The 18,510-nt window shown below is 40.2% G+C and overlaps 1 protein-coding gene across 1 annotated transcript in view; it reads right to left on the bottom strand.

Annotated features, from left to right (window-relative positions):
* Positions 1–18,510, bottom strand: part of rimbp2a (RIMS binding protein 2a) — a 55,820-nt gene that overhangs the window by 17,311 nt on the left and 19,999 nt on the right. The window contains 4 exon segments of the mRNA XM_070924566.1: positions 3,270–3,315; positions 4,741–4,850; positions 7,951–8,073; positions 9,724–9,813. Coding sequence (XP_070780667.1) covers positions 3,270–3,315; positions 4,741–4,850; positions 7,951–8,073; positions 9,724–9,813 — 369 coding nt within the window.

Here is an 18,510-nt window from a genome sequence, read left to right as displayed (position 1 = left end):
AGGAAAAGAGGAATGTGAAACAATATATTTATCAGTGCAGATAAATATACAAAAGCAACACAAAATGAAAGTAAAATGAACTAAAAAGAAAGACAAATATATATGTTTGCCAAAGTGAAAAAGCCTAACAAGCACAACATGATTGAGGAGTGTGGTTTCACAGAAAACAAAATACAGGGGTTTGTTTGTTTGTTTGACTCTACAGACAGTGGAGCTACGTTTAGTCTTCCTGTTGAAGTGTGTGTTTGCCCATTAGTGTAGAGAAACAGGCCTGTGGAAGAGACTATTAATTCATTCAATGGATTTGCAAGAAGAGAAGTAACTCCTTGACAGTGGAGTTTCCATTTCTTTCACCAAACTCTTGATGTTTGTCTGAGCCAAACTCAGACTGCTTGCTCAGTAAAATCGTATTAAAGTGCTTCAGATGGATAATAACATGACCTCCCTTGAACTACACTCAAAGGAGTCTACACCCTCTTTCGTGACAAAAGGATTTAGAGTGAAATGAGAAAATAATTTCGGGTAGATGAGCCGGTGACAAGCATCTTAAAGACCGTGATGAAACACAGCAGGTCACTGACTTGATCATAGGGAAATTTATTATTAAAGTATTCAAGGTCAGCTTGGATGCAGGATTAATGTGATGTGCTAGTCTGCAACTATTGTGATGGAAAAGTTTGGAGGAATATTTTACACAAAAAGAAAAGGAAGAGGCAGAAATACTGCAAACGCAGAAGCTGAGCTAGAGTTTGTTTTAAACTCTCTGGTGTATGAGTCACAAACTGCTGTGGAGTGTTGAATAACCTACATGGTATTACAGCATTTGTTCACAACTACTTCTGGGCAGGAAAAAGGCCAGTGTACTGTCTGTGGAATTCAAATTGCAAGCCATAATTTATGCCACACCACCTGTTTCCAGGGCAGAGGGCATCAGCCAGCACCCTGACAATGTTCCTACAGGATACATCTCACTGACATTCAGAACGAAAGGAGTTTGTGTTGCATTAAATACATGACAGAAGCCATGAGTCGGAGGTTTAAGTCTTAAGAGTTTTGCCAACAGCTTCTGCATACAGTCAGGTTAAACCTCGGCTTGGTTTGCCTCATCTTGCTTAACATAAAAGCCCCTACACACTCATTGTCCACCCACAAAGGTGTATTCACTTCTCTGGGCTGTGTGGGCCGTGCACATGGTGCTTGATTGACGCATCTTTAATGTCTTGTTTATGTTGTTGCACCTGTTCACACTTTTATCATTCTTCTCAGAGCTGTGTCCAAAATCAGTCATTCACAACTCCCTATATAATACTCAACAGTTTATTCTATAGTGAGAAGCAAATTGACACTTCCTCATCATTACTGACAGGTGTAGGGTCACATGTCAATTTTCACGTCTATAAAACACGACTGCATTGTGGGATTGTTGGCCAAAACAAGCAAGCAAACGTCTTTAATGCAGCACTTTTGGAAACAGAAGTTACAAAGTGCTTTACAGGAAGAAGAAAATAGGAAAGAGGGAGATAGGAGGCAGAGAACACAACATATAAAAGGAAGTGTACAACCCACAAAATAAGAAGTATAAAATCAAGGGAAAGCCAGAGAAAACAAATTGGTTTTACAGTGAGGTGCTTCTTATAGCAGCGAAGTCATGCACACTACTTTTTTCATTCCATTGTGGAAATTTTGAGGGTACTATATAGTTCATACAGTATATTTCACGCTCAGAACTCGGACACTAAAATAGCAGACAGTAAATATAATGTACTATATGAGTGACACAGCCCTTGTTTGATATCTCCTTCAATCTCCTGTTAGACAACTCAGATCGTTATCATTCCTATTAGCACATGGAGTTTAGTGACTTCACATAATTGACCAATCACCAAATCCCTCCCCCAAACTGAAAATATCCAATCATAGCTTAGCAACCGTAACTAAGCACAGCAGGCCAGTCAAGCTTTGGATCCACTTCTCCACTTGTTGAAGCATGTGTATGTGGCGGCAATAAGAGTGATATTCGGCGCTGACAGTGTGTGTGATGGGTGGTGTCTTTTTTTAAGCCTAAAAAGCAAAAATACAAGAGCAGAAGTGTAAGGAATGATTTAAACGGTGTGTTTATCTGCTCTAGCTTAAGCTACAAGCTAGCAAGTCCAGCTAACTAGCTTACCACCTACCGCAATCAAGTGTTACTTCCAAAGAAGAGACACCATTAACTAACTGACAGTAACTAACAGTTTAAGAAGTAACAGGTTACGATGTGTTTATGAACAAGGCTGTTTTTAGCATTGCTGTTGATGCTATCAGAGTTTAGGCTAATGTTAGCAGCCTTGCTCTTTACTGAATGTGGGGACGTTCACACTCCAGCCAAACTTGTTACCTGACGCAGCATATTGCCACACACATTGGTTCATCCTCATCCTAAAAGCCATTCCTCTTGACACATTAAAAGTGAAAGCATATGGTGTGAAAATACAAATTAAGCTAAGCAGCCAAACAGGGTCATATTAGAAACAGAATCAAACGTACTTGATATCTAATATTTAGGACTAACTAGCTCTCTAAAACAATGCTGTTTCTTTATTTACATGTCTTCTACATGGATCATCAACTGGTGAGGAAGCTGACTGTGTGACTGGGACAGCAAAAGTTTTCATTTCAAAGTTTTTAATCTCAAAATCGGCAAGGATCGGCAAGAAATGAGAAGCCTGCTTGAGTCTACCTCCATCTGAAATCATTTACACATTGTTTTGAAAATTCCCCCAGAAATTCGAGTGGCATATCTGCTTTTGTATCATAGAAAAAGAAGAGAAAGCTTGACAGGCGTAGCAACAGGAACTAAGGGGGGGCAAAGCTTAGCGAGCAGTCAGTTCCCAGCAGAGATGCAATCAGTAATCAGAGTCATTGAAAACACCTGTGTGAGTGCTGCAGGGCATTTACAACATTTCTTTTTACAAATTAAAAGGAAGAAAAGTACATTAATAATACATTATATTTGATGTCTTTCTGTAAGCTGACATTTGGTAAACTAGTTTCTTAGAAAAGTAATAACACATTTTTCATTTTAACTTTTAACTATAAAACCAAACAAAAATTATAAGCATTGTTTTATACAGTTGACATTGTAGGACCCCTTACTCCACATCTGTCTAATACAACATGAAACATCCTGAGGGCTTTTTGTTTTATTGCATCAGCTTAAAACAGATCTAAACTATATTCAAGTACGTCAACACTGAGGCAAAGATCTCTGTTTGTTCATGTTACTGTACCTCTAACAGGTGTACTGCCTCCTCATGCTCTTGGTCAGCTTGAACCTGAGCTTGCAGAGAACACACAGAAACATACAGTGACAGCTGACACTGTGATCACAGTCCATGAGGCAGAATAGACAGCACACAGCTGACGTACTGTCAACACAATACCCTGGCAGAGGCTCACTGGTTGATCACAGCACTGGTACTTGAAGAGATGCCTACTCCTGATGGCACAGCTCTGATGAACAGTAACAGATTTATTTTGGGGTATGTTGGTGTCTAAGTGGTGGCTGGCAGCAGAAGTAAAAGCACAGTTTTCAACATTAAAAACCTCTTTGTGTAATTGTACAAATTACTTAGCCTCTGCTTGGATATATTAGTGTCTGTTTGACTGTTAATGACCGCTTCTCTTTGAACACCAACGCAAATACAGGAAAATAAGCAGGTACATACAGGCAGCCGACAGAAAAACCTCACACATTTCTCAGGAAGCAGTCATCACTGTTCAGCTCTTTTACCATATCGACGTCTAATCCAGTAGGTATTTACATATCAGTCATTCCAATAAGAGGATTTTGAATCTGCTTTTTGTTTTTAATTTGTATAGTGTGTAAACAATGAACAGAAATTAGCTTTGTGGCTAAAACTGGCACATGTACAGTAATGCTGATCAATGTGCATTATCTCTGAACATAAATCAAATTAAATTAAACAGTAAATAATGCTGCAACAGGACAAAGATACCGCAAATAAAATGGTTAAAAAGTATTATATATATATATATATATATATATATATATATATATATATATATAATTTGTTCATTTAACAATTAGAAATGTAGGCGCAAATATGTTGAACATCTGGGTGATTGAGTCTATCTAAGACACGATGAGGTCAAAATTCACAAGCATATATACAAGCATTCGTTTGAGCCACACATTTGGGCCAGACTGGGTAAAAAGTAAGGCAGATAATTTAACATCCTGGACATTTGAACAGCCTCAGAAGTATCAAAAACACTTCAATCCATGTGTCCCTTGTGATATTTGTATTTTCATATTTGAAGATATTTGAAGAATATATCCCAATCTTAAAATGTACCAGACAGAAAACAAAACCTAGAAAAAAGCACCGTCTGCACATGGAAGATGTTCACAAGGTGTATAAACTAGAAAGGCAGCATTTTTAGCAGAGAGCTCTTCATCACACTTTCAAACAATATGAAAGGTGCTGCGAGCTGAAACTGCATTTATAATAAAATCTGCTGATTTTCGGACAGGTTTCAGGGGTCTTTATATTTTCTGATACAGTAACAGTGATTCGATGACAGTGATTCAGCACAAACTGGCTACTGACACATCAATTGCTGAACAAGGAGCTTTAGTTTGTCACTGCTCCAATGACCCCAGGAGTGTTATCTCAAGAGAATAAAAATTAAGCTTTCAATGACCAATTTTCTGTGTTTGCCTTTTATCCATATGGTCATACCTTTTGCAGTTGATTGATCTCCTTCTGCTTGGTGTGAAGGGCCACCAAGGTTTTCTCATGCTCTATCTGCAGTTGCTGCTTCAGCTCTACAGCCTCGTGCATATGCTGGGCACAAACAGAGAGAGGGAGAGGTGTTTAAGGATGTTATTTAGAGATGATGCCACAATGTGATGATGTTGGCAATATTCAATATAGCTAGACCTTGAAAATCTGAACAATTATCAAAATATTGCTGTTGCTATCCCTGGCGCTGAAAGGAGGGTGTATTATGCAGTGGGCTGGCTACCACCCTGGCAATGAGCCTTTGTGGGAAACTAAACCCGATCCACCTGAATGGCAATTAGCTGCAGGTAACTCTGCATTCTGGAAAAAAAATGCACACTGTTTGCAATATCAGGACTGTGGAAATATGGAAGACAAACAAAAGAATACCACAAAAGCCTCGCAAATGATTAAATTAAGGATTCATTTGATATCATTTTGACACTTTGGGAAATGCTACTTATTTGCTTTCTTGCTGAGAGTTAGATGAGAAGATCTAACTCTCATGTCTATAGGCCAAGTATGAAGCTACTGCCAGCAGCCGGCTAACTTAGCTTAGCATAAAGATTGGAAAAAGGGGGAAACAGCAAGTTTGGCTCTGTCCAAAGGTAATAAAATCTGCCTACCAGCACTTCAGACGCTTACTTACCTTGTTGTTTAATCTGTACAAAAACCAGTGAAGTGTAAAAACGTCAACATGTGGATTTAAAGGGGGTTATGTGCCGGACTATTTCTTGGTCGGGAGCTGAGACTTCCTCGAGTCTTGTTACCATTACAGATTAAACAAACAAGCAATAACCTGTTGGTTATCCTGCTTTTGTTACCTTCGGACAGGGCAAGGCTAGCTGTTACCACGCTTCCAGTCTTAATGCTGAGCTGAGCTGAGCTATTGTCTGCTGGCTGCAGCCTCACAGTACAGACATGATAGCAAATAAGCCTATTCCCTAAAATGTCTAACTATTCCTTAATAGTCACATTTTGCAATCTCAAGCACTCAAGTGTTGAATCTACTGTGGAAGTAAAGTAAGTATAAAGAGTGTTACACTGATGAGCTTTTTATATAAACTGTTGTGTATCCATCAGTTGCAACCTACTGTATACTCCGAACTGACTCAGACAACGCTGTCACACATGGTCACCCACGCTGATCCCAAATCTACCCTTTCCCAAATTAGCCGAGTCATGACTATATAGTATCTACCCACTGAGTCACGACCAGCTGCCGCATCTTGCAGAAACAGAGTTTGGGCCATAAGATGTTTCTGCAGGCTTAAGAAGAAAAGACAGCTTAGAAAGCTCTGACATTCATCATTTTCTCTCTGTGTTCTCTCTCCCTTGAAAAAAAGAAAAGCCTCTTTACCTCCCGGAGTGGCTTCGAGGTGTCCTGAGCAGGCAGCCACTGCTTTGCATAATCAGGGAGAAGCTCTAAGCTGTAGAGGACTGGGCTGGCTGAGGGGCTGTCACTGGAGTCTCTATGTGAAAACTATTTTTTTTTAACTCTTGGATATTCAGGGAGGGCTTGATGAACTCACCTACATTTTCAGCAAACACCCTGTTATGTCATGTTGGGGCAACATCAGTCAGGGCTAAAGACTACGAATTTGGGGCGTGGAGTTAGAAAGAAGTGAGCTGACCAGACCTCTCTAGCCAGATCTATCTCAGGGGCTCGAGGCTACATTAGCCACTACTAGCACTGCTTAGTCAGATGAGTTAGATGGATTGTCCTCTTCAGTGATAATTGTAACAGGCCACTTTATGTAAGAGCTACCACACATTTGTCTTGCATTTTGCCCTTTACACTTTCTTGTATGATAGAAAGGCGCAGAATAAGATGTGGTCATGCTGACTCGTGTCTTAATTCCCCCATAGAAATGTAACAATAAGGCTTTTTTTTTTTTAGATTATATAACTTTAAAACCAAGATTGACAGTGTTGTATTTCAGAAGTTTTGACAGCAGAACACTTTTAAACCCTGTCTTTTTCAGTTTTTCTCATGTTGTTTTTCCTCCATCTTTGCTTTCTCCACCCACATCGCCCCGTGTAATTTTCTCTAAATAGTCTCTTTGTCTTCATAATCAATACACAATGAGAAAGTGACAAACCTTTCTTTGCTGTATTAGGGAGCGGGTCAGTTTTTCTCAGATGGGTACATTTCTCTCTCAAATATCCTGACAAACAGACAATCGATGGGAGATGCAGGGAGGCGAGGATTTGTAATGAGAGTGCCTCTCACGGCGCAGTGAGACTGTGTCTGATTACTATTGGCAGACCATAACACGATGAAAAAAAGAGCCTCTCCATGAAACAGATGACACTCCACCTTGTGAGTTGCATCACTTTCCTTCTAAAGTTTTCTTAGAAAACATGGGAGATGGGAACATCTCCAAAAGAGGCAGTGAAAAATAGGGCCAGTAAAATCTCCAAATCTGATGAATGTTGTCAGCCAAACAGAACCACTGAAGTGAACGTGGGATGAATGAGTGTGGATGGGAATGCTGGAGAAATGTAGTGAGATATACAGTATGTCAGTGAAAAAGCGGACGGAAAGACTCAGGGGTGGTGATGGGGCAGGAAAGGAGCCTTAGAGACATGTTGCCTCGGGGACAAAAGAATGAGAGAGATGAGGAAGAAACTATTACAGATTTATAGTATCAATCCTTGAACTAAATTCAAATTCATTAACTCCATAACTGCAGAGAATTAAATCTCCCTTCTATGGGTAGAGGAAGGAAATGTGTTCCTTGTGGGGATATATGAGAAATGGCGAATTGAAATCAAGTAATCCAAGAGTTTAGTTTCTTCAGCTAAAACTCAGTACTGAAGGACTTACTGATGGGATCTCTGAGTTCTCCCTCAATGCTCAAAATTGCTCTCTGACATTATTAAGTCATCAAGAGATGGCCACATGGTCTTTCTTAGTCCACAGTCTTTGTCAGACAACTTAAACTACCACAGCACTCCAGTATAGATGATTCAGGAGAAAGACTCAACTCATTAAGTGAGTTACCAAAGGACATTGTGTGTATGATTGGTCACAAAATGAAAACATCAAAATTATAATATGAAATATATACTATCATACCACCTGTAAAGAATATAAAATGCAAAGATTGAATTATGGTCGCACACAGGAATACAGAGGAGACATGAGGGGACGTCTCACCTTTAAAACCTGTTCCAGGTTCTCCACTTTGCCTTGGAGCTGGCTCCTCTGCTGCTGGGCCACGTCTCTCTCCTGGCTCACTACAGCAAAGGTCTGTCTCAGCTGGTCATAGTCGGATCGCACCTACATGACCGGAAAGAGTCCAGATGCAAGTGCGGAAAGGACAAGAAAAAGATAAATAAAAAAAAAACAACAAGAGGAGGTTAAGAGGATTATTAACAACATGGATATAAAAGGCCATAACAAAAAGAGACGCAGGCAAACAAAAACACAACAAAGTGAGGGAACATACTTCAATTTCCTGTTTTACTTGAAGAGTTTTTAAAATGTATCCATTATTCTGTTTTCTTTTTAAAGAGGAAAACAAGCATGCAATTTTTATGAAGTTTGTTCTTGCAGTAGACCTACTTTTTACATTTATGAATAGAGGCTGGGTTTTTTTGTGGCTGGAGGGTTGATTGGGAGTTCACAGACTGAAGAGAAATTAATCAGCACATTTCCATTTAGCCTTGATGAGACAGAGCTGCTGACTTGAGCGTTCTGCCTCTCGTTTCTTCATCAGTCAGAGGCCTTGACCTCAGCTGGTTCCTATAAAGGTGGCCTCACAGGATCGAGCAGAACCATCCCTCGGCCATATAACATCAATCATCTCATTACTTAACATAACTGATGAGCGCACGCTAGGTAAGCTCACACAAAGTGCACAAAACTACACTGTTGCAAAGGAAATGAGTTAATGAGTTCATTCATATTGTGTAATTCATGACTGGAGCTGGAGTCAGAAGCTCTAGTACCATCTGAGCTATATCATGTGGGACAAGCAGCATATTAACAATTATCAATTTTCAAGCAGACTATAATAATAATAATAATACATTGTATTTAGAGAGCATTTTCCAAGATACTCAAAGATCAAAGAACATTGAGTCCAATACAAGCCCTACGATAAATACTATTTTTGAGTCATAACAAATTAATTTTCACAGTTAATTCTCTTGAACTCTGACAAATAGCCTCCAGAGAAAGTGTCATTTATTTTCTATGATTATCTTCTCTAAAGATACCATCTTCTCTTCCACTCTCCCTCTCTGGTTCTGTCTCTGTCTATGCACAGTCCACCACATGTTGCCTGTGTCTTTGCCACGATTGCCCTTACAAGCCAGTTACACTCATTCATACTGTAGATCTGGCAGGACTGGACACACTTTTTGCCCCACTTCCTTTTCATCTCTGTGCCCACCTTGTTGGTGCACAGATGGCATCTTTTTGTGTGGCACGGGGGAGCAAAAAGCTCCGAGCTGAGTCCCTGGACACGTGTCAAATCTGCCCCCTCTGTGAAAGTCACTATTAGCGCCAGAGTAGCTAATCGCCTACCATCACAGACTGTCTCTGTCTGGGTCTGTGTGCATGTTTATGCATGCATGTGTGAAGTGGGAGACTGACTGACTGTGCCAGTAAAGACACAAGGATGGGAAAGGAAACGTAGCAATGATGTGTGTGTATAATATATGTACACATCCTGAGCGTGAAGAAGCAATATGAAGAGGCAACACATGATAACATATGTGATGATAACAAGGCTGCAGGTGTATTGATCTATAGAGATGGTTCACAGATTCCAACATATGACTGATGTTACAGCCATTTATATGACATTGTGCGTGTGATATGTAGCCCCATAACACAAGCAGTGAAAAATATTAGCTATTAAATAGATTTTACCATTGATCATCAGTATGTGTGTGTTTGTCCTTGTATGTGTGAATGCCATACCTGGTCATACTTGGATGCCTTCAGGTGGTGGTTGATCAACTCAAGGTTCAGACGATTTTTCTCCTGCAGGGCAGCATGGAGCTTTGCTCTCTGAAGAATAAAAAGAGGAAAGAAAAGAGAGTTTAGTGTGTTTTTACATTATGATACATTATCTTCCTCATTGCAAAGACTTTTAGGCCTGACTGCATCACGTATGCAAGCCGCACAGCGCAACTCCATCTTAAAACTATTATATAAGCGACAGATGAAAGACTCAGGTTAGTGCCGATCCCTCCCTCCGTCTGTATGCATGTGTGTGTGGGGCTAAGCTTTTCTCTAAGATGCTGTCTGGAGGACAAAACCCACAGCTGCATACTGTCACCCTCCATTTGGTATGTGGCATTAGGAATGGAGGGGGGGGGGGCTGGAAAAGAGGGGGGCACGGGAAGAAAGAGACGGAGAGAGAGAGGGATGGAGGGAAAAAAGGAATAGGAAGTGGGAAAAGGTCTGAGGAGAAAATATTTAGGAAAAAGAAACAAACTGAAGAGGTAAAAGGATGAAATAAGGGAGTCAAATGCTGAATGTGTCAGTCAAATGCTAAACAAGCAAATGAGTGCATAATGTCAGTAAAATCTAGCGAGCTCAAGATGAGATTAAGTTGCATACCACGTAAAAGGATGGAAAAGAGGTGTGCAGTTCCTGTCTGCACTCTCCACTGCCCAGATTCACATTCAGAAGTTGTCATGCCGCTGGTGCTGCAGGTACTCAAGCATTACATAATTACGCCAGACTCAAACTAGGGCAACGCTCTCCTCCTATCACAGCTCTGAGCATTCAAGAGTGATTTCACTGCGACTGGTCATATCCTGGCACATAATACCCCTTCATGCTAGTGCGCTGAGCTCATACTGTTGATTGTCATTCTCAGCATCCAGACTATAATATGTGAGTAAGTAATTTATAAGAGCAGTCGGGCCTTTTCTCTATTCAGCTTTGTCTTTCAACAAAAAGCAACAGGAGTCGATCCCAGCTTTTGTTTTTGTGGTACGTCTAACAGGATAAAATGGTGGCTTTAAGACCAGCAGTGTTTTAACATGTCTCATTGATCTAAAAATATTTCCCCCAAATCAAAATAAGTAGATTTACAGTCTCCAAAAGAGGACTTAATCCAATTACCTTCTAAATATGTGCATGTTTTAAAGTAAACTGGCAATCTGACTGGCAAAAGATGTATTCTAACTCCTAAATAAACAGCTGTCTGTGTTGTTTTTATTCTAAATAGATGAGCTGCACCATATAAACATCATAACACTGTGATACACCATACATACTGCACGTGCAATATGCTCTCTCGAGCCTGGTTGCTATGATATACTCAAGCAAAAGATGAGTTCAAGCCAGCTTCCGCACAAAAAGATTGTGCAGCTCAGAGGTTTATGATCAAATTTATCAGTACAAATCGAGGAAGTCAATAAACCCTAGCCAAGAGGAGAAGAGAGGGAAAACAGACAAAGTGAGGGGCCAGCCTGGTCCATCCATCTATTTGTGTGCAGGCAGAGAGGCTGTCGGAGGAAGACACAATCAAACCAAGACACAGATAGAGAACAGACAAGGACAGGAAGATACAGAGACTGGCGAGTGAGTTCACTTGCTGCTCTTACTGTGTAATGCTGTCGTCACAGCACATCACTGCAGTTAGTGTACTGTGCCACACCTAGCTACAGTAGCAGCCAGAAATGATTTTGTTCTTCTGCCTTCGACTGGTAATTATGGGGACGTGGCACATCATGAGGTGCCAGCTGCAGCCGTCCTCCGCACTGACACCCCAGGACATGGCTTTATAGTTGACACCATATGGAAGTGCGGTGGGGGTTGGAAGGCATGTACAGATAAATGGAAAGATGTTGTGTTGTGTTGAAACTTTAGGGAGAGAAAATTGACAGCCGCAGACAGGAAGATAGATTAAGAAAGTTTAGAGTTCAGTTGAGGCTGCCACAGAATGATAACAAAAAAAAAAAAGAAACAGAGAAAAAGAAAAGAAGAATGACCTTTTAAAGGCTTCTTTTTATGGGCCTCAGGAACGATGTCTGCTTCTCCACTTCCAGTGAATCACACATTCACAGCTCTGCTTAACACTCCATAACATCTTGTAAACACAGTGCAATACTGCAAAGCCAAGGCACACACACACACATTGCCATGCCAATTTAAACCCTCAATATGCAAAAAAATACACAGAGAAATCTGGTTTGAATATATAAAAGGATATGATAATTAGGCTTTCTCTTAAGGAAAACAACAACTTAACAGGGAATTAACAGCACTCCGAGGACATCTGTGAAGATCCATGTTTGAGTGAAAGTGTGACGTGTGTGTGCATGTGTGAATCTGTGAAATTTGAGATCCATATGTGCGTGCAGAAAGAGTGGCCAGGCTGGGGGAGAGTCTTCAACATCGCCAATGACTAATTCACTCTGACAACTTCTTTCTTCCTTCCTCTTCTGTCTCCACACACACTCACGCACTTTCCCTTCCATCACCACCATGATTATCATTCTCTCCCCAAACCCACTAATTTAGCTGCTGGCCCTGGATCTGCTCTGCTCGCTGAGGCCAGCCCCTCACTGAGCTGCTAAGGTCCCAGAATCTACTGTGTATCCATAAACGCAACTTGTATGTCTCAAATTAAGTGTCTGCATCAGGAGGATTGGTTTGTATCATTAACCCTGCAATAGTAGTAATACTTGAGCAATACTTCAGCAAATTCCTTGTAATGTCTGTTACTTGGCAATAAACAGTTTCTGATTCTGATTCTGATTCTGAAAGCTTTAAATAAACAAATTAAACAGCCTTCATCATGCATGTGCTGCATCTTATCTTTCACCTTTGGTGTCATATAGTATAATTCTCTCCATGAACTATGTGTTGTGGTAGATGTAATGTATGTGTGTATGTGTATGTGTATGTGTATGTGTGTAAAACAGGAAGACTTATTACATTTTTTATTGAGTGTGTCCTTGTGTTCTTTCAGTTAACTTTCAACAAGTGTTTTTGATCATCTTATACAGACGACAGCGGTTAGCACTGGGCCTCACCGTACCGGCTCATGTATCAAGCTGCCTTTGAGAGCAAACGCAGGCAAGTAAAACAAAGCTCACAATGAGATGCTGATGCCTCGACAAATGTTGATTGGAGTCTGCTTAGATCAGTTGACAAAGCTGAACACAGCAGTTCTCCAGACAATAGATAGAAGAGCTGCAGTACCAGCACCTGCTCACGAGCCTGACGAGGTTGTGTGCAAAGATTGTGGAGAAGCTGCGGGAGAGATTTGATAAATCGCTAAAAATTGTTTGCTTTTTCTTCCATGGAGACGTATCAACGTGGAATCAATTATATCTGTGAAATAAAGCTTTTACAGCCTCTGTTCTAACTTTTTACAGCCACCTGAGTTATTTGATACTCAAAAGATACATTTTTGTTTGGAGCATGACTGTCGTTATGACAATCTTCATCATTTGTGTCGAACCAAAACAATATTGTGATCAAGCCACGTTGAAGGGGGCAGAGTTGTACCATAAATAACACAATTACGACATATTAGATTTAGGCAGAGCTTCTGGTTATTGTAATATCATGCGCCACTGCATCAGCAACTCTGCGAAAAGCGCCATGCTTCCGTCACATGAACTCTCGTTTGCTCTGGTCCAAACCAGACCAGAAAGTTACTCTGATTTGGCCGACAAGACGTCAGCATATAAAGTGTTTATTTTGTTCCAGGTATTTCCCACTGGGCTCTGATTACCTGATGATGAGGAGTTGAGCAGAGAGTAATTGAAAATGATTTAATTTGATGTGCTTACTTGGATCTACTGACATGTATTCATACTGATCCAAATTGGGTTAAATATGAATGGGAAGAACCTTAAAATAAATTCCCTTTCTTCATTACAGAGCAAACCAGAGTTTTGTTTAATCAAATGTCAATTTACTTCTGTCCACATGGCTGTGTAGCAGTAAAGGCTTTAAATCTGGTATGTGCTATATGTTACAGTAATGCAAGCTTCAAATGTATTCAAGGAAGTGTTAATGCTTTTATGCTTTTGAATCGTGGATGTGCTACCTAGGAATAAAACAGCCATCAATGGGAATTAATTACAACATTCAAATCTTGCCTCTTGCAAGCCAACAGAAAATTACATGGACATCTTGGATTTGCTTAATTTAGGAACACAGGTTTTGGATCATACTGATAATATTAAATATTGCAATATAGTGTTTCAGCAGGAATGAGCCAGTAGCTGCTGCAGTTGTAATGGAGAATACATGAAGGATGAAATCATGGATGCAGAGATTTCTACGATGGCTACCGCTGACTCTAAATGGGATTCTTGCGGGTAGAGGATTGCTACTGTTCTCCCTCAACTCCCAGGAGGATTGTCATTAATCAGACGTCACAGCGGAAAGAGACCGACTGTCGTCTTCAGTGGGAGCACCAGTGAAGTCAAAGACAAACAGAGATTTACCATGTATCCATTACATTTAATAAGAGAAGATATGACCAGCAGAATACATAGAAATAAATATACAATCTGCAACATGCTTTTTGATGCATTCAACCATAAGATATAATACAACAACTCCATGTGAAAGTTAAACTGGAGTTCATGAAAGTTTGGAGAAAAGATAATATTAGACACATTTACTTTCTGTACAAAGACAGCATTCTCACCTCATTCTCAACCCAAAGATGAAGCATCTCATAATCTCCTCTCTGTTTTCCTTTGTTAGTTATATTAAGTGCAGTGCAGACTGGTTGTTTAAACTGATCCTCAAACAAAAGACTTCACGCTACTGTATCAGATTGTTTCAGTCTTATTGAAATATTGCGATATTGTGAACAGATAACTCCCTCCACTAAACTATCCACTAAACTTTGTGCTGAGTGGTTCAATAGGACGACTACAGTTAATGTGTGTGTGGGTGTGTGTGTGTGTGTGTGTGTGTGTGTGTGTGTGTGTGTGTGTGCGTATCAACAACGTGTGTGTATCTGTGTCAAAGATTGTTCTGCACTTATGTGGGCTGGAGAATGGGCAAATGGAGTCAGAGCCATGACTGTTGTCCCACCACTAATAGCTGCTGCAGCATCAGCTGCCTGTTCAGCACCGTCTAATGTCTGGAGCAGTCAGCACCATGGACAGCTCCTCTACTGTGGACCAGGACTAATGCTGTAGAACTGGATCTGCCTTCACAGTCTATGTTTCAACTTTAAAAAACAGCACTGCTGGTTTTGCATGTCTATACACATGTACATGAAGTATATTTACATACACAATTAAAGTGTTTTTTCACACCATATTTTCAAATGTACTATTGTCAAATAAAGCTGGAAAAACTCTGATTCAGTTGCTGTGCCATTAACTACAAAGTGCATTTTACTTTACAGAGCTGCAACCATTTTCTATAGCGTACCATAAGATTTTCGATAGCCATTGGTTTCACTTCATTACAGTATGCTATGAAAATCGAGTTTATGACCGCAAGTAGCGCTATAGAGCAATGTTTTTAAGAGTGGATCCCCATTTTGTTCGCATCAAGCATGTGCACAAGTGGCATATATGTATATAAGCGATTTAAAATATTCACAAAATCAGCTCTGCGAATGTGTTATGAGGAAGGAAATTCCTTCAACACGTTTGGATACATACAATCCATTTTGGTGAGAACAGGGCATCTTAACTTGCAGAGATATTTGTTTGAAGTAGGTTTATATTTGTGTTCTGTTACATGCAGTAATGCAGTTTTGAACAGGGACTGTTCCCTTCCACAAAACTCATGTCAGCTGGCTCAAGGAGCATTTTCAAAATGACTGTAGTACCGTGTAGCTGTAGCATCACATTGCACAAGTATATTTTCACAGTGATGGATCACCCACCTCGAGCATAATTCAAGACCTATACCACACTGAAATGAAAGGAAACCAATGACTGTATTTTAAAAAGACATACTGTTTGAAAATGGTTGGCAGTATTATAAGCATAAAAAATGTGTTAATGGACTAAAACATACAAAACCACCAGTATGATCATTTACTGTAGATTGCAAACCAGTTAACAAGAATATAATGAATCCAAAAGAGGACACACTTTCAAGGTTGATGTTACCTTTAAGGCAGTGGAACACTGGCACTGTACACCACCACTTAAGGAATTGGTTATGATAATGAGAGACTTTTTGGAGATTTATTATGTAGTATTAGCAAGGTCTTTACTGCAGCATAAAAGATGACATATAACACAGAGTGTGTCCTCTGAAGGGCTCAGTAGGTGTTTGCTTTTTCACAAGAGAATGTGGGACTTCAATCCCACTTAATCTTCAGCCAAACATCAGCTTCTTTGGCAGACTGTTGCAAGTCTCAAGAGCATTTTGAGATCAATCAGTCATCATGTTGTTAATACTGTGCGTTACCTCTGGTTTACAACATGTGCATGACACCTGAACAGCAACCTTACAATAGCAGCGCAGTGCATTCACAAACAGTCATTTCCTTTAACCTTTAAGTCATGTAGCGTTCATGTGTGCCATTTTATTTGGAAAATCCATCTTTCACGTTCAGAATGCAACCTTTTGCATTACTCTTTTCTTACATCTTTTCTTTGTGCTTATCATGAAGTGCAGTTCAGAGCGGCTGCTACCATAATGTCACTGATAGATAATTAATCAACATGCTATCAAATATTCCCCTTTGACATTCCTCTAACCTATGCCACGAAGGTGTCTCTACAGGTGACTCATTCATAAAACATAAACGTGTGGCTAATCTAGTTTTGATGGTGGTATGATAATGCCGATGTAGTGAAGCTGAGTTGGAGTATGTGTGTGTCTGTGTGTGTGTCCGTGTTTGCGTGTGTGCATGCAAGCATGAATGAGTTGCATAACTAGCATCTCCAGGCATACATTAGCCATAAGCTCTTGAGCATCCACAGTGTTCATGTGGCAAGAATTACCTCCATAATAAAAACACACACACAATCAAGTTAGAAACGTAACTTAATACCCTCATAATTTGAGGGAACCCCCTGTTGTTAGTGTATATGTAAATGAAGGTTTACAAAAACGTCTGAATATGAAATATGTGAGTCACTCCTGCAGATTTAATAATGTGGATCAACTGGAGCTTCAATGGAAACCCAGCCTACGCAGTCACTAATGTTTAATATTAACAATGTCTCAAGCCCAAAAGACTCTACATCAGTTCAATGTGGCAGCAAAAACTTCATGCACATACAAAATCTTACATGGATGAGATCTTTTGAGAGTCTTTTGAGCTAAGTGAAAGCACATACTCTCAAATCTGTGCACAAATAAAGAGCCTCTCCGCATATGTAGGATTTTGCTCACCTCTTCTCTCGAGTAGAAATCAAACAGTTAGTGTTTTGTTTAAACGCCCTGGTTTCTCTACATCTTGTCATGTGTGTTTTAGTGTGTGCTGTAGTGTGTGTGTGTGTGTGTGTGTGTGTGTGTGTGTGTGTGTGTGTGTGTGTGTGTGTGTGTGCGTGCCTGTCACAGAGCAAGAGACAATACAGAGTTTTTATGGAGGAGAGAAGACAGAGGAGAGGCAGGGAGAGGCAGGGAGAGGCCGGCGCTACCGTCAGGAGAGATTAACTTCTCCTCCACGTAACACACATCCTCATTCACCTCACTCGTCGACCTCCTGTGTCGCTTTCCCTGTTACTCATCTGAGCTCTGCTTAGTTTGTGTAATGTTTGTGCTTGTGTATGTGTTGTATACATATATACAGTGTTTGCTTTTTGAGTCTCTGCAGATTCTCAGGGATGTTTGTGGCCATATAGTAACAAAGCAGAGCTGATCTGATGTCAAACAACTCAGAGTTTTAGGCCCACATCTGAGGCAAGTTACCAAATAGCTATGGTTATCATTTTCTCGAGCAGAGGCCCGTTTCACCAAACTGGCAACATGCAAGCTGCAATTTGCAACATGAGATAATTTCCTCTCCCATTAATTTTGACACTTTTCACTAAACAAATGCATAAGCATGTAAGAGCCCTGTAGGACTCAAAAATGTAACAGCAATTCGCAAGCAACGACCATTTGTGAAACGTGATGCTGCCACCATTTGTGATCAGCATATAAACAGTGCTCGCAAATCACTTTTGTGAACCAGGCCCTGTATTGCAGTGTGCTTTGGTTTTATGCCTTTATTAGATAGCGATAGTGGAGAGATGGCAGGAAACGAGGGAGAGAGAGATGCAGCTAAGATCTGCTGTTTCTGTTTTCCATCATTGTACAATGTACACCTTTGGTTTTGGACTGTAATAATTCTGAAGATGTCACGAAACTTGTGATGGCCATTTTTCACTATTTTCTGCCATTTTACAGACTAAACAAGTAACTGATTAATCATAAAAAATAATGGGCAGATTGAGCAATAATGGAAATCACTGTTAGTTGCAGTCATAAGTCCTCTATAGATCTCTCACTGCATGTCACACTGTGCGACATGGGTCTAATAAAGTCTTTATCGCAATCTGTGTCAGACTGTACGATGTCAATTTTGAGGAATGTCAGACGGTGCGATGATTGCCTGGTGAATTGTAGCGCTGCGATGTAAAAAGAAAATAATTGAAAATGGAGCTAAACGATCAACAAGCTTTGGCCATTGCACACTTTCATGCATCAAAAAAAAAGTGAAGCCGGTCGCAGCCAGGGTGAAGACGGCAACATGAAAAGCTAATTTTGCAAAGTGAGTTTGAGGTAAATATGTTTTTAGCAGTAGCATTACGCTAGCTC

The sequence above is a fragment of the Enoplosus armatus genome, chromosome 18 (assembly GCF_043641665.1).
Source record: "Enoplosus armatus isolate fEnoArm2 chromosome 18, fEnoArm2.hap1, whole genome shotgun sequence".
Classification (NCBI taxonomy): Eukaryota; Metazoa; Chordata; class Actinopteri; order Centrarchiformes; family Enoplosidae; genus Enoplosus; species Enoplosus armatus.
This window is presented reverse-complemented; position numbering and strand designations above follow the sequence as displayed.